The sequence below is a fragment of the Heterodontus francisci genome, chromosome 26, assembly GCF_036365525.1.
Source record: "Heterodontus francisci isolate sHetFra1 chromosome 26, sHetFra1.hap1, whole genome shotgun sequence".
Taxonomy (NCBI): Eukaryota; Metazoa; Chordata; class Chondrichthyes; order Heterodontiformes; family Heterodontidae; genus Heterodontus; species Heterodontus francisci.
In genome coordinates, this window is record NC_090396.1 from 6,913,888 (window position 1) to 6,929,168 (window position 15,281).

Below are 15,281 nucleotides of genomic sequence, written 5' to 3' on the forward strand. Positions count from 1 at the left end.
TTCAAAGCTAAGAGGTGTCAATTGAACCCATCTATAACCCATGCTAAAACATTACAGTATTGAAAGTCTTCTTATGAAATAAAGGAGATATGAAGTAGTCATATCCTGGACCATTGTGCGATCACCATGGGGAAGAGACTAGAGTGTCTCATTACAGATGAGAATAACAGCTTTACCTTTAAAAGCAGCCTATAGAGAGAGACACCCCAAAAAAAGAAAGGCATCCATATCCTGTTTCCAGCAAATTGGAAGGCATGTGCCCTGCTGTAGAATTCTGTATCTACACTGGACGCAGTGAACTAACCATCTTCTTCAACTGAACTTTCAACCAAGAGAGAAATCTACAATCACCTCAGGCCTGCACCCAACGAGAACTCAATGTCCAAGATAATTCAACAGGTTTACTATGATCTTCCCCGAAACCAATAGTTCACTTATTATCACTCACCCCTTTTTCCTTCTATTTCTATCCCTTTGTGTGTATCTGTATGTGTGTTTCTTCTTGTTTTTGTGTGTATCTGTGTCTCTCCTTGTGTCTATGTGTGTGTCTCTTCTTGTGTCTGTGTGTCTATGTGTGTGTCTCTTCTTGTGTCTGTGTGTCTGTGTGTGCGTCTCTGTGTCTGTGTGTCTGTGTGTGCGTCTCTGTGTCTGTCTGTGTGTATGTGTGTCTCTGTGTCTGTCTGTGTGTGTGCGTGTGTCTGTGTCCATCTGAATGCGTGTGTGTCTGTGTCTGTGTGTGTCTGTGTGTGTGTGTCTCTGTCTGTGTGTGTCTCTGTCTGTGTGTGTCTCTGTCTGCGTGTGTCTCTGTCTGCGTGTGTCTCTGTCTGCGTGTGTCTCTGTCTGCTTGTGTCTCTGTCTGCTTGTGTGTGCATGTATGAGTAAATACGTGACTGAATGCGGTTGCGAAAATTTCAGGATAAGGCATATTGATTAATAAACAATTGATTTTCCATTTCAAACTTACAAGAAAACCAGTTACTGTTTATATAACAAATAAAACAACAAGGGGTTAGCCCTGGGTAACAAAACACACTTGCTGCGGTCAGGTGGGAGTTGAACAGTGGGAACCACCCTAACACTAATCAAATGGCTGTAAAAATACATAAAGCACCCAAATCCCTCGATTAGATTCCAGTCTGTAACTCACTCCCAGGTATCTGTTATTCTACATCTAAACCACTGGAGCGTATCGATTACATTCCAGCCTGTAACTCAATCCCGGGTATCTGTTATTCTATATATAAACACCCCCGAACCCCTCGATTAGATTCCAGTCTGTAACTCACTCCCGGGTATCTGTTATTCTATATATAAACACCCCCGAACCCCTCGATTAGATTCCAGCCTGTTACTCACTCCCGGGTATCTGTTATTCTATATATAAACCACCGGAACATCTCGATTAGATTCCAGAATGTAACTCACTCCCGGGTATCTGTTATTCTATATATAAACCACCCAAACCCCTCGATTAGATACCAGTCTGTAACTCACTCCCGGGTATCTGTTATTCTATATATAAACCACCCGAACCCCTCGATTAGATTCCAGTCTGTAACTCACTCCCGGGTATCTGTTATTCTATATATAAGCCACCGGAACATCTCAATTAGATTCCAGAATGTAACTCACTCCCGGGTATCTGTTATTCTATATATAAAACACAGGAACACCTCGATTAGATTCCAGTCTGTAACTCATTCCCGGGTATCTGTTATTCTATATATAAAACACCGGAACATCTCGATTAGATTCCAGAATGGAACTCATTCCCGGGTATCTGTTATTCTATATATAAAACACCGGAACACCTCGATTAGATTCCAGAATGTAACTCATTCCCGGGTATCTGTTATTCTATATATAAGCCACCCAAACCCCTCGATTAGATTCCAGTCTGTAACTCACTCCCGGGTATCTGTTATTCTACATATAAACCACTGGAACACCTCGATTAGATTCCAGAATGTAACTCACTCCCGGGTATCTGTTATTCTATATATAAAACATCTGAACGTCATGATTAGATTCCAGAATGTAACTCACTCCCGGGTATCTGTTATTCTATATATAAACCACTGGAACACCTCGATTAGATTCCAGAATGTAACTCACTCCCGGGTATCTGTTATTCTATATATAAACCACTGGAACACCTCGATTAGATTCCAGAATGTAACTCACTCCCGGGTATCTGTTATTCTATATATAAACCGCCCAAACCCCTCGATTAGATTCCAGTCTGTAACTCACTCCCGGGTATCTGTTATTCTACATATAAACCACTGGAGCATCTTGATTAGATTCCAGCCTGTAACTCACTCCCGGGTATCTGTTATTCTATATATAAACCACCGGAAAACCTCGATTGAATACCAGTCTGTAACTCACTCCCAGGGATCTGTTTTTCTATATATAAACCCCCCGAACCCCTCGGTTAGATTCCAGTCTGTAACTCACTCCCGGGTATCTGTTATTCTACATATAAACCACGGGAACATCTCAATTAGATTCCAGTCTGTAACTCACTCCCGGGTATCTGTTATTCTATATGCAAACCACCGGAACCCCTCGATTAGATTCCAGGCTGTAACACACACCCAGGTATCTGTTATTCTATATAGAAACCACTGGAATGTCTCGATTACATTCCAGTCTGTTACTCACTCCCGGGTATCTGTTATTCTATATGCAAACCACCGGAACATCTTGATTAGATTCCAGCCTGTTACTCACTCCCGGGTATCTGTTATTCTATATAGAAACCACTGGAATGTCTCAATTACATTCCAGTCTGTTACTCACTCCCGGGTATCTGTTATTCTATATAGAAACCACTGGAATGTCTCAATTACATTCCAGTCTGTTACTCACTCCCGGGTATCTGTTATTCTATATAGAAACCACTGGAATGTCTCAATTACATTCCAGTCTGTTACTCACTCCCGGGTATCTGTTATTCTATATAGAAACCACTGGAATGTCTCAATTACATTCCAGTCTGTTACTCACTCCCGGGTATCTGTTATTCTATATATAAGCCACCGGAACATCTCGATTAGATTCCAGCCTGTTACTCACTCCCGGGTATCTGTTATTCTATATAGAAACCACTGGAATGTCTCAATTACATTCCAGTCTGTTACTCACTCCCGGGTATCTTTTATTCTATATAGAAACCACTGGAATGTCTCAATTACATTCCAGTCTGTTACTCACTCCCGGGTATCTTTTATTCTATATATAAACCACTGGAACCCCTCCATTAGATTCCAGCCTCTAAATCTGGTTGGTCAATGACTGGTTGTCACTTTAAGATGGTGCATTACTAGTGAGTCCTTTTCCTACTTCCTCAAGATGACTCAGCCCCAGGATCTTGAATTGAACGATTAGTGAATTATGTTTTTGTAAAGGAAAGAAATTGGAAAATGATAATTTAAGAAATTAATAAGTAAGGTGTGTTTCAAGTCGATGTGAATACATACTGTGGTATAAAGAGCAGAAACAACTTCCTTATTGGTGCATTGAAGGCACTGCAGAGCCTGTTGGGAAAACCACAAGCATTGGTACAATCAACATGAAAGAACAACTTGTTACAGAACGCATGGCAAAAGTCAGCCAGGGCAGGGTGATTAGAAAGGGTAGAGGGCAGGACAGAGAGGACAGTCCGAAGGTTTGGCAGGGTAGGGGATGGGGTAGAGAGGTGGCAGGATATGTGTGCAGTGTAAAGCTCCCTCTACAGTGTCCCATCAATGTGCTACAGCTAGAATGTGACTTATAGTGCCATAATTTTCCATACTTACAACTGCCAAGAAATGCTGTGTATTTCGGGTCAAATGTATTTTATGTATGTCACACTTGCATTCAGCAAATTGAGGAGACTGAGAGCCATCAGAAAGTGAATTCAAACCTCAGAGATGAAAGATCAGTGACTAACCCATGACACCACATTACTCTGAAGAGGTTAATGTCCAGATTTCTTTCCAGAGATCACATTTATTCCACTTCGACAAAAAGGGAAAATGTGGGACTTGCCTTAGTAGCATCTCTTCTCTCAAGTAGAACAGTGGAATTTAAACTCTTTAGAAGATCCTAAAATATAAAACAAGGAAGTGTCAATCACAGTAACAAGTAAACAAGTGTCTTTGGGCTTGGACATGAATGCAAGCCTTACAAAATGGAGCAGGAAAGCACTGATTAGTTATAGAGTCATAGAGTTACACAGCACAGAAACAGGCCCTTCGGCCCATCGTGCATCAGTTCAAATTCCCACACAAATATTCTCCCCTATCACTGACTCTACCCACCCATTTCATCTCCTCCCACAGCCCATATTTTGGCAGGTATGATCTTGTAGTGGTTACATTACTGGATCAGTAATCCAGAGGTCTGGACAAATGCTCTGGAGACCTGAATCCAAATCCCACATGGAATTTGGGCATTTTAAATTCAATTAATTCAGTGGGTAGTCTCTCACTTTGAAGTCACAATCCTCTGGATTCCAGTCCCGCTCCAAGACTTAAGCACACAAATCAAGGCTGACATGACAGTGGAGTGCTGCACTGTCAGGGGTGCTATCTTTCAGCTGAGATATTAAACTGAGACCCTGTGAGGTTGATGTAAAAGACCCCATGGCAATATTTCGAAGAAGAACAGGGGAGTTATCCCTACCCCACATGGACTGCAGCTCACCACCACCTTCTCAAGGATAATTAGGGATGGGCAATAAATGCTGGCCGAGCCAGCGACACCCACATCTCATGAATGAATAAAAAAGTATCCTGGTCAATATTTATCCTGCAATCAACATTCCAAAAACAGATGATCTGGTTATTCGCACCTTGCTGTTTGTGGGAGCTTGCTGTGTGTAAATTGGCTGCCCCGTTTCCTGCATTACAACAGGAACTTCAAAAAGTGCTTCATTAACTGTAAAGTGCTTCGGGATGACCAGTGGATGTGAAGGGTGCTATATAAATGCAAGTCTTTCTTTATAATAAAATAAATCTGAATAAAAAGCTGGTATGACAAATGGTGAGCTTGTAACTACTGGATTGTTATAAAAACCCACCTATATCACTTCTTTCTTTAGGGAAGGAAATCTGATGTCGTTACCCAGTCTGGCCGACATTTAACTCCAAATCCACAGTTAACTCTTAACTGCTCTCTGAAATGGCCCAGTAAGTCACTTAGTTGTATCAAACTGCTGCAAATAAAGTCGAAAAATAAAACTAGATGGACCACCCAGCATCAACCAAGACACCAGACACAACAATGCACAACCTGTCCAGTCAGCTTTGCAAAAGTCCTCCTCACTAACATCTGGGGGCTTGTGCCAAAATTGGGAGAGCTGTCCCACAGACTAGACAAGCAACAGCCTGACATAGTCGTACTCATGGAATCATACCTTACAGGCAATGTCCCACATTCCTCCATCACCATTCCTGGGTATGTCCTGTCCCACCAGCAGTGGTATAGAGTCCCGAGGGAGTGGCCCTGGGAGTCCTCAACAATAAGCTACAAAGACAAATAGCCGTGTGGTAATATGAGGTAGTGGTAACAATAGATACGTGGCTTAAAAATGGTAAGGACTGGGCACTTAATATTCAAGGATGCTAAGTGTTCAGAAAAGACAGGGAAGGAAAAAAGGGAGGTGGGATGGCAGTACTGATTAGTGAAGACATTGTAAATGTTGGAAAGAGGGGATGCCCTTGAGGGGGCAAAGACAGAATCCATTTGGTTAGAGTTGAGAAGCAAAAAGAGGATGATCACACTACTGAGGGTATTCTATAGGCTTCCAAATAATGAGAGAGGTAGAGGAGAAAATCTATAGGGGAATCACAGACATGTGCAAGACCTATAGAGTGGTGATACTGGGGGAATTTATCTACCCAAATATCGATTGGGATAATGTTAGACTGAAGGAAAAGGATTGGGAGGAATTTCTGAAATAAATTCAGCAGAACTTCCTTGACCAGTATGTTCTCAGTCCAACTAGGAAGGAGGAATTGCTGGATCTGATGCTGGGGAATGAGGTGGGCCAAGTGGACCAAGTGTCTGTGGGGAGCACTTGGGTAAGAGTGATCATTATATAAGGTTTAGATTAGTAATGGAGAAGAGCAAGGAACAATCCAAAGTAGAACTTCTAAATTGGAAGAGAGATAACTTCAATGGGATGAGAAGAGATCTAGCCAGGGTAAAATATCTAGTCAGGCTAAAGTGGAACCAAAGTTTAACAGACGAAATTGTAATGGAACAATGGGTGATCCTTAAGGCGGAGATGTTTCAGGTACAGAGTGGATACATTCCAACAAGGGTGAAAGGTAAAGGAACTAAAGCCAGGGCTCCAGGGATGACGAGAGAGATAGAGAATGTGATGAAACTTAAAGAGAGGATTTATGATGCATTTCAGTTGCATTCTTCAAGCTAGAACCAGGCCAAATATAATAAGTTGAAAGGGGAAGAGAAGAGGAAAATAAGGCTGGCAAAGAGAGAATGAGAATAGAATGGCAGTAAACATAACAGGAACCCAAAAATCTAACAGCATGTAAATAGCAAATGGTAGTAAGAGGTGGGCTGGGGCCTATTAGGCACAAAGAGGGTGATATATGCTTAAAATCGCAGGGCAAAGCGAGAATAATTAATGAAAACTCTGTATCAGTGTTTACTGGTGAAGAAGATACTGACAAAATATCAGGAGAAGTGGAGATGGTAGAGGTAATAGCTGGGGTGAAATTGATAGGCAGGATGTACTGGAAAGGGTAGTTATGCTTAGGGTGGATAAGTCACTTGCTCCAGATAGCTTACATCCCATATTGCTAAAGGAAGTGGGAGTGGAGATAGCAGAAGGGTTTGCCATAGTCTTCCAATCTTCCCTAGATACAGGGAAGTGCCAGAGGATTGCAAAGTGGCAAATGTAACACCACGGGTGGAATTTTATGTTCTCCCCCGCGGCAGGTTTGGAGGTGGGCAGAGCATAAAATCGGGTGGGATAGTGGGGAGTTGGGGGCGGGTGTGGTCCGCCACCATCCCGCCTCTGCTGAAATTTAGTGTCCGGCGCCAATTGAGGACTTTAGCTGGGCAATTACCCACAATTAAGAGCTTCTTCCCGCCACAACTGCAACTATCCGTGTGGTGGGCAGCCGTGTTGCCGCATGGGAAGCACAGAAAGATAATCCGTGTGGGCTGCTTCCCAGCTCCGGATGGGGATGGCGAGGAGGGTCCTTGTTAAAAGGCACTTAGCGCCTGAACGAGGGACCAACATCAGGATGTGGGGGGGCCCTCTGAGGGTCACTCCTATGCCCTTTCTGCTGACCTCCCTCCCCCCCTTCCCCCCGTGACCCCCACCACGCAAGTTTGCAGACGACACAAAGCTGCGGGGGGAATGTGAGCTGTGAGAAGGATGCAAAGAGGCTCCAATGTGATTTGGACAATGAGTGGGCAAATGCATGTTAGACACAGTATAATGTGGATAAATGTGACCGTAGGCGGTCATGTGTCACCTTTGGCATGTTTCCGGCGGTTCCTGCAGCCAAACGTCATGCTCTGCACTCCGTTGGACCCCACCAGAAAGGCCGAGAGGGGGGTTTTGACGCTTGGGCAACGCTCAACCTCCATACATTCGCCCAGGCATGCGCCATGGAGCGGTCACTCCATAGTCGCCTCACAGCGACTGAAACAGGCAGCAGTTACGGGTTATAAGTCCAGCTAAATTGGCGGAGAGATTGGGCGCCAGGGGTTGCCTTTGCCGGTGGGAGAGGTCATCGCATCTCACTGGACAGCTACCGCCCGCCTCAAACCGGGCAGTTCCCAGTCAATAAGGTTCTGTCCCACCACAGTCCACCTGCTTCAATGGGTGCTTGGAGCTCAGGGTCATTGCCTGAAAAGCGGACTGCAACACCGCACCAAACAACATGAAAAAAGGAAAGAAGGTCCCAGCCCTTCGCTTTGCAAGCTGTAATGTCAGAACTATGTGTCCTGGCCTGTCGGAAGACCTTACACAAATCAACGATTCTCGGAAGACCGCCATCAGTAACAATGAGCTCAGCAGACTCATTGTAGACATTGCAGCACTTCAGGAGACACGCCTCCCCGCGAATGGATCTCTAGCAGAGCAAGACTACACCTTCTTCTGGCAGGGTAGGGATCCTGAAGAACCAAGACAGCATGGAGTGGGCTTCGCCATCAGAAACTCTTTGCTCAGCATGATAGAGCCTCCCTCAAATGGCTCGGAATGCATACTGTCCATCCGACTGCTCACCACCTCTGGTCCAGTAGACCTACTCAGCATCTATGCTCCAACACTCTGCTCCCCACCTGAAGCTAAAGACCAGTTCTACGAGGAACTCCATAACATCATTAGTAGCATTCCTAATACCGAACACCTGTTCCTGCTGGGGGGCATTAATGCCAGGGTTGGGGCCGACCATGACTCATGGCCCTCCTGCCTTGGGCGCTATGGCGTTGGAAGGATGAATGAGAATGGGCAGAGACTGCTTGAGTTGTGTACCAATCATAACCTCTGCATCACCAACTCGTTCTTTCACACTAAACCCTGTCACCAGGTTTCATGGAGGCACCCAAGATCATGTCGTTGGCACCAGCTGGACCTCATCGTCACAAGGCGAGCCGCCTTAAACAGTGTTCAAATCACACACAGCTTCCACAGTGCGGACTGCGATACCGACCACTCCCTGGTGTGCAGCAAGGTTAGACTCAAACCAAAGAAGTTGCATCACAACAAGCAGAAGGGCGACCCGCGCATCAACACGAGCAGAATTTCTCACCCACAGCTGTAACAAAAATTTCTAAATTCACTTCTAACAGCCCGTCAAAACACTCCCACAGGGAGATGCTGAGACCAAGTGGGCCCACATCAGAGACGCCATCTATGAGTCAGCTTTGACCACCTACGGCAAACGCGCGAAGAGGAATGTGGACTGGTTTCAATCTCATAATGAAGAGCTGGAACCTGTCATAGCCGCGAAGCGCATTGCACTGTTGAACTACAAGAAAGCCCCCAGCGAGTTAACATCCATAGCACTTAAAGCAGCCAGAAGCACTGCACAAAGAACAGCCAGGCGCTGCGCAAATGACTACTGGCAACACCTATGCAGTCATATTCAGCTGGCCTCAGACACCGGAAACATCAGAGGAATGTATGATGGCATTAAGAGAGCTTTTGGGCCAACCATCAAGAAGATCGCCCCCCTCAAATCTAAATCAGGGGACACAATCACTGACCAACGCAAGCAAATGGACCGCTGGGTTGAGCAGTACCTAGAACTGTACTCCAGGGAGAATGTTGTCACTGAGACTGCCCTCAATGCAGCCCAGCCTCTACCAGTCATGGATGAGCTGGACGTACAGCCAACAAAATCGGAACTCAGTGATGCCATTGATTCTCTAGCCAGTGGAAAAGCCCCTGGGAAGGACGGCATTACCCCTGAAATAATCAAGAGTGCCAAGCCTGCTATACTCTCAGCACTACATGAACTGCTATGCCTGTGCTGGGACGAGGGAGCAGTACCTCAGGACATGCGAGATACCAATATCATCACCCTCTATAAAAACAAAGGTGACCGCGGTGACTGCAACAACTACCGTGGAAACTCCCTGCTCAGCATAGTGGGGAAAGTCTTTGCTCGAGTCGCTTTAAACAGGCTCCAGAAGCTGGCCGAGCATGTCGACCCTGAGGCACAGTGTGGCTTTCGAGCAGCGAGATCGACCATTGACATGCTGTTCTCCCTTCGTCAGATACAGGAGAAATGCCGCGAACAACAGATGCCCCTCTGCATTGCTTTCATTGATCTCACCAAAGCCTTTGACCTCGTCAGCAGACGTGGTCTCTTCAGACTACTAGAAAAGAATGGATGTCCACCAAAGCTACTAAGTATCATCACCTCATTCCATGACAATATGAAAGGCACAATTCAACATAGCGGCACCTCATCAGAGCCCTTTCCTAACCTGAGTGGCGTGAAACAGGGATGTGTTCTCGCACCCACACTTTTTGGGATTTTCTTCTCCCTGCTGCTTTCACATGCGTTCAAGTCCTCAGAAGAAGGAATTTTCCTCCACACAAGATCAGGGGGCAGGTTGTTCAACCTTGCCCGCCTAAGAGCGAAGTCCAAAGTACGGAAAGTCCTCATCAGGGAACTCCTCTTTGCTGACGATGCTGCTTTAACCTCTCACACTGAAGACTGTCTGCAGAGTCTCATCGACAGGTTTGCGGCTGCCTGCAACGAATTTGGCCTAACCATCAGCCTCAAGAAAACGAACATCATGGGACAGGACGTCAGAAATGCTCCATCCATCAATATTGGCGACCACGCTCTGGAAGTGGTTCAAGAGTTCACCTACCTAGGCTCAACTATCACCAGTAACCTGCCTCTAGATGCAGAAATCAACAAGCGCATGGGAAAGGCTTCCACTGCTATGTCCAGACTGGCCAAGAGAGTGTGGGAAAATGGCGCACTGACATGGAACACAAAAGTCCGAGTGTATCAAGCCTGTGTCCTCAGTACCTTGCTCTATGGCAGCGAGACCTGGACAACGTATGTCAGCCAAGAGCGACGTCTCAATTCATTCCATCTTCGCTGCCTCCGGAGAATACTTGGCATCAGGTGGCAGGACCGTAACTCCACACAGAAGTCCTTGAGACAGCCAATATCCCCAGCTTATACACACTACTGAGTCAGCGGCGCTTGAGATGGCTTGGCCATGTGAGCTGCATGGAAGGTGGCAGGATGCCAAAGACACATTGTACAGCGAGCTCGCCACTGGTATCAGACCCACCGGCCGTCCATGTCTCCGCTTTAAAGACGTCTGCAAACGCGACATGAAGTCCTGTGACATTGATCACAAGTCGTGGGAGTCAGTTGCCAGCAATCGCCAAAGCTGGCGGGCAGCCATAAAGACAGGGCTAAAGTGTGGCGAGTCGAAAAGACTTAGCAGTTGGCAGGAAAAAAGACAGAGGCGCAAGGGGAGAGCCAACTGTGTAACAGCCCTGACAAACAAATTTCTCTGCAGCACCTGTGGAAGAGTCTGTCACTCTGGAATTGGCCTTTATAGCCACTCCAGGCGCTGCTCCACAAACCACTGACCACCTCCAGGCGCGTATCCATTGTCTCTCGAGATAAGGAGGCCAAAGAAGATCCACTTTGGCTGTAAAAACAGAAAAGCAGATTATCTAAATGGTGATAGATTGGGAAAGGGGGAGGTGCAACGAGACCTGGGTGTCTTTGTACACCGTCACTGAAAGCAAGGAGCGGCGGCAGCGAGAGCGGGAACAGGCGGGAGGAGCCGGGAGATAAAAGGAGCCGAAGCCAGAGACCAGAAGCAGCAGCACGAGCACTCTGTTCTGTTCTGTTCTGTGGACCAGCAAAAATTGAAGTGTGACGTCACAGGAGAGCTGGTAAGTGATTGGTGGGTATTTCTTTCATCCATTTGAACAGCTGGAGCGGTGAGAGTGCGAGACAGGGGGCAGCCGGGAGGGTAAGTTTCACTATAAAGTACTTATCTCGTGAATCGGCGGACGCGGACACGGGGACTGCTGGGTAAGTGAACTTATATATTCGGGCAGTGGCTAAACCCGAAACACTAGACGTGTATTGTCTCCCACCCATCCTCCTCTAACCAAAAAAAAAGGACTCTTGTGTGGAGGGTTTGGTAAGGTAAGGTTTTCCTTTATATTTTTTAATCTCTGTTGTCAATTTAGTGCGGAGGGGATAGAAGCTAGGGCAGTTGCATGCTCCTCTTGCAGGATGTGGGAGATAAGGGTCACCAGTTGTGTCCCTGCTGACTTCACCTGTGAGAAGTGCACCCAACTCCAGCTCCTCACAGACCACGTTAGGGAACTGGAGCTGGAGCTGGATGAACTTCGGATCATTCAGGAGGCTGAGGGGGTGATAGAGAGCAGTTATAGGGAAGTAGTGACACCTAAGTTACAGGATAAAGGTAGCTGGGTGATTGTCAGGGGAGGGAAAGGGAATAGGCGCACAGTGCAGGGATCCCCTGTGGCCGTTCCCCTCAATAATAAGTATACCGTTTTGGATACAGTTGGGGGGGGGGACCTACCAGGGGAAAGCCACAGCAGCCAGGTCTCTGGCACTGAGCCTGGCTCTGTGGCTCAGAAGGGAAGGGGGGAGAATAGGAGAGTGATAGTGATAGGAGATTCAATGGTTAGAGGAACAGACAGGAGATTCTGTGGTCACGAACGAGACTGCCGGATGGTATGTTGCCTCCCGGGTGCCAGGGTCAGGGATGTCTCGGATCGAGTCTACAGGATTCTTAAGGGGGAGGGGGAGCAGCCAGAAGTCGTGGTACATATCGGTACCAATGACATAGCTCGGAAAAGGGATGAGGACCTGAAAAGTGAATATAGGGAGTTAGGTTGGAAGCTGAAAGGCAGGACGAGCAGGATAGTAATCTCAGGATTGATACCGGTGCCACGTGCTAGTGAGGCTAGAAACAGAGAGCGAGTGCAGCTGAACACGTGGCTACAGAGCTGGTGTAGGAGGGAGGGATTCAGATATGTGGATCATTGGGATACCTTCTGGGGAAGGTGGGACCTGTACAAGAAGGACGGGTTGCATCGGAACTGGAGGGGCACCAATATCCTGGGTGGGAGGTTTGCTAGCGCTCTTCGGGAGGGTTTAAACTAGTTTGGCAGGGGGATGGGAACCGGAGCTACGGATCAGTGGATGGGTAGCTGTTGAACAGGCAGATACAGAGTGCAGAGAGTCTGTGAGGAAGGTTAGACAGTTGACAGGGCAATGTTGCAGCCAGTATGATGGGTTGAGGTGTGTCTATTTTAACGCAAGAAGTGTCAGGAATAAGGTTGATGAACTTAGAGCATGGATCAGCACTTGGAGCTACGATGTTGTGGCCATTACGGAGACTTGGATATCACAGGAGCAGGAATGGATGTTGGATGTTCCGGGGTTTAGATGTTTCAAACGGAATAGGGAGGGAGGTAAAAGAGGTTGGGGAGTGGCATTGCTAATCAGGGATAGTATCACAGCTGCAGAAAGGGAGGTCGTCGAGGAGGGTTTGTCCACTGAGTCATTATGGGTGGAAGTCAGAAACAGGAAAGGAGCAGTCACTTTGTTGGGAGTTTTCTATAGACCCCCCAATAGCAACAGAGACACGGAGGAACAGATTGGGAGGCAGATTTTGGAAAGGTGCAGAAGTAACAGGGTTGTTGTCATGGGTGACTTCAACTTCCCTAATATTGATTGGATCCTCCTTAGTGCAAATAGTTTGGATGGAGCAGATTTTGTCAGGTGTGTCCAGGAAGGTTTCCTGACTCAATATGTAGATAGGCCGACTAGAGGGGAGACTATGTTGGACTTGGTGCTTGGCAACGAACCAGGCCAGGTGGCAGATCTCTCAGTGGGAGAGCATTTCGGTGATAGTGATCACAACTCCCTGACCTTTACTATAGTCATGGAGAGGGATAGGAGCAGATGGGATGGGAAAATATTTAACTGGGGGAGGGGGAATTACAATGCTATTAGGCAGGAACTGGGGAGCTTAAATTGGGAACAGATGTTCTCAGGGAAATGCATGACAGAAATGCGGAGGTTGTTTAGGGAGCACTTGCTGCGACTGCTGGATAGGTTTGTCCCGATGAGGCAAGGAAGGGATGGTAGGGTGAAGGAACCTTGGATGACAAGAGATGTGGAACAAGAGGAAGAAGGAAGCTTACTTAAGGTTGAGGAAGCAAGGATCAGACAGGGCTCCAGAGGGTTACAAGGTAGCCAGGAAGGAACTGAAGAATGGACTTAGGAGAGCTAGAAGGGGACATGAAAAAGTCTTGGCGGGTAGGATTAAGGAAAATCCCAAGGCGTTCTACACATATGTGAGGAACAAGAGGATGGCCAGAGTGAGGGTAGGGCCGATCAGGGATAATGGAGGGAACTTGTGCCTGGAGTCGGAGGAGGTAGGGGAGGTCCTTAATGAATACTTTGCTTCAGTATTCACTAGTGAGAGGGACCTTGTCGTTTGTGAGGACAGCGTGAAACAGGCTGATATGCTCGAACAGGTTGAGGTCAAGAAGGAGGATGTGCTGGAAATTTTGAAAGACATGAGGATAGATAAGTTCCCGGGGCCAGACGGGATATACCCAAGGATATTATGGGAAGCGAGGGAAGAGATTGCCGCGCCATTGGCGATGATGTTTGCGTCCTCACTGTCCACTGGAGTAGTACCAGATGATTGGAGGATGGCAAATGTTATTCCCTTGTTCAAGAAAGGGAATAGGGATAACCCTGGGAATTACAGACCAGTCAGTCTTACATCAGTGGTGGGCAAATTATTGGAGAGGATTCTGAGAGACAGGATTTGTGATTATTTGGAAACGCATAGTTTGATTAGAGATAGTCAGCATGGCTTTGTGAGGGGCAGGTCATGCCTCACAAGCCTTACTGAATTCTTTGAGGATGTGACAAAACACATTGATGAAGGAAGAGCAGTGGATGTGGTGTATACGGATTTTAGCAAGGCGTTTGATAAGGTTCCCCATGGTAGGCTCATTTAGAAAGTAAGGACGCATGGGATTCAGGGAAAGTTGGCTGTCTGGATACAGAATTGGCTGGCCCATAGAAGACAGAGGGTGGTAGTGGATGGAAAGTATTCAGCACGGAGCTCGGTGACAAGTGGTGTTCGCAGGGATCTATTCTGGGACCTCTGCTCTTTGTGATTTTTATAAATGACTTGGATGAGGAAGTGAAAGGCTGGGTTAGTAAGTTTTCCGATGACACAATGATTGCTGGAGTTGTGGATAGTGTGGAGGGCTGTTGTAGGTTTCAACGGGACATTGACAGGATGCAGAGCTGGGCTGAGAAGTGGCAGATGGAGTTCAACCTGGAAAAGTGTGAAGTGATTCATTTTGGAAGGTCGAATTTGAATGCAGAATACAGGCTTAAAGACAGGATTCTTGGTATTGTGGAGGAACAGAGGGATCTTGGGGTCCACGTCCATAGATCCCTCAAAGTTGCCACCCAAGTTGATAGGGTTGTATGGGGTGTTGGCTTTCATTAACAGGGGGATTGAGTTTAAGAGCCGCGAGGTTATGCTGCAGCTCTATAAGGCCCTGGTTAGACCACACTTGGAATATTGTGTTCAGTTCTGGTCGCCTGGTGGTAGTTCTGGTGGTAGTAGAAGCAGATACATTAGGGGCTTTTAAGCGACTCTTGGATAGGTACATGGATGATAGTAGAATGAAGGGTATGTAGGTAGTTTGATCTTAAAGTAGGTTAAAGGGTCGGCACAACATCGTG

General features: G+C 46.7%; 1 protein-coding gene across 1 annotated transcript in view; it reads right to left on the minus strand.

Moving 5' to 3' along the window:
* Positions 1-15,281, minus strand: part of LOC137384522 (protein HEATR9-like) — a 282,848-nt gene that overhangs the window by 157,181 nt on the left and 110,386 nt on the right. The window contains exons 8-9 of the mRNA XM_068058659.1: positions 4,036-4,092; positions 3,486-3,542 (exon numbers count right to left, since the gene is read on the minus strand). Coding sequence (XP_067914760.1) covers positions 3,486-3,542; positions 4,036-4,092 — 114 coding nt within the window. The remainder of the gene's footprint in view (positions 1-3,485; positions 3,543-4,035; positions 4,093-15,281) is intronic.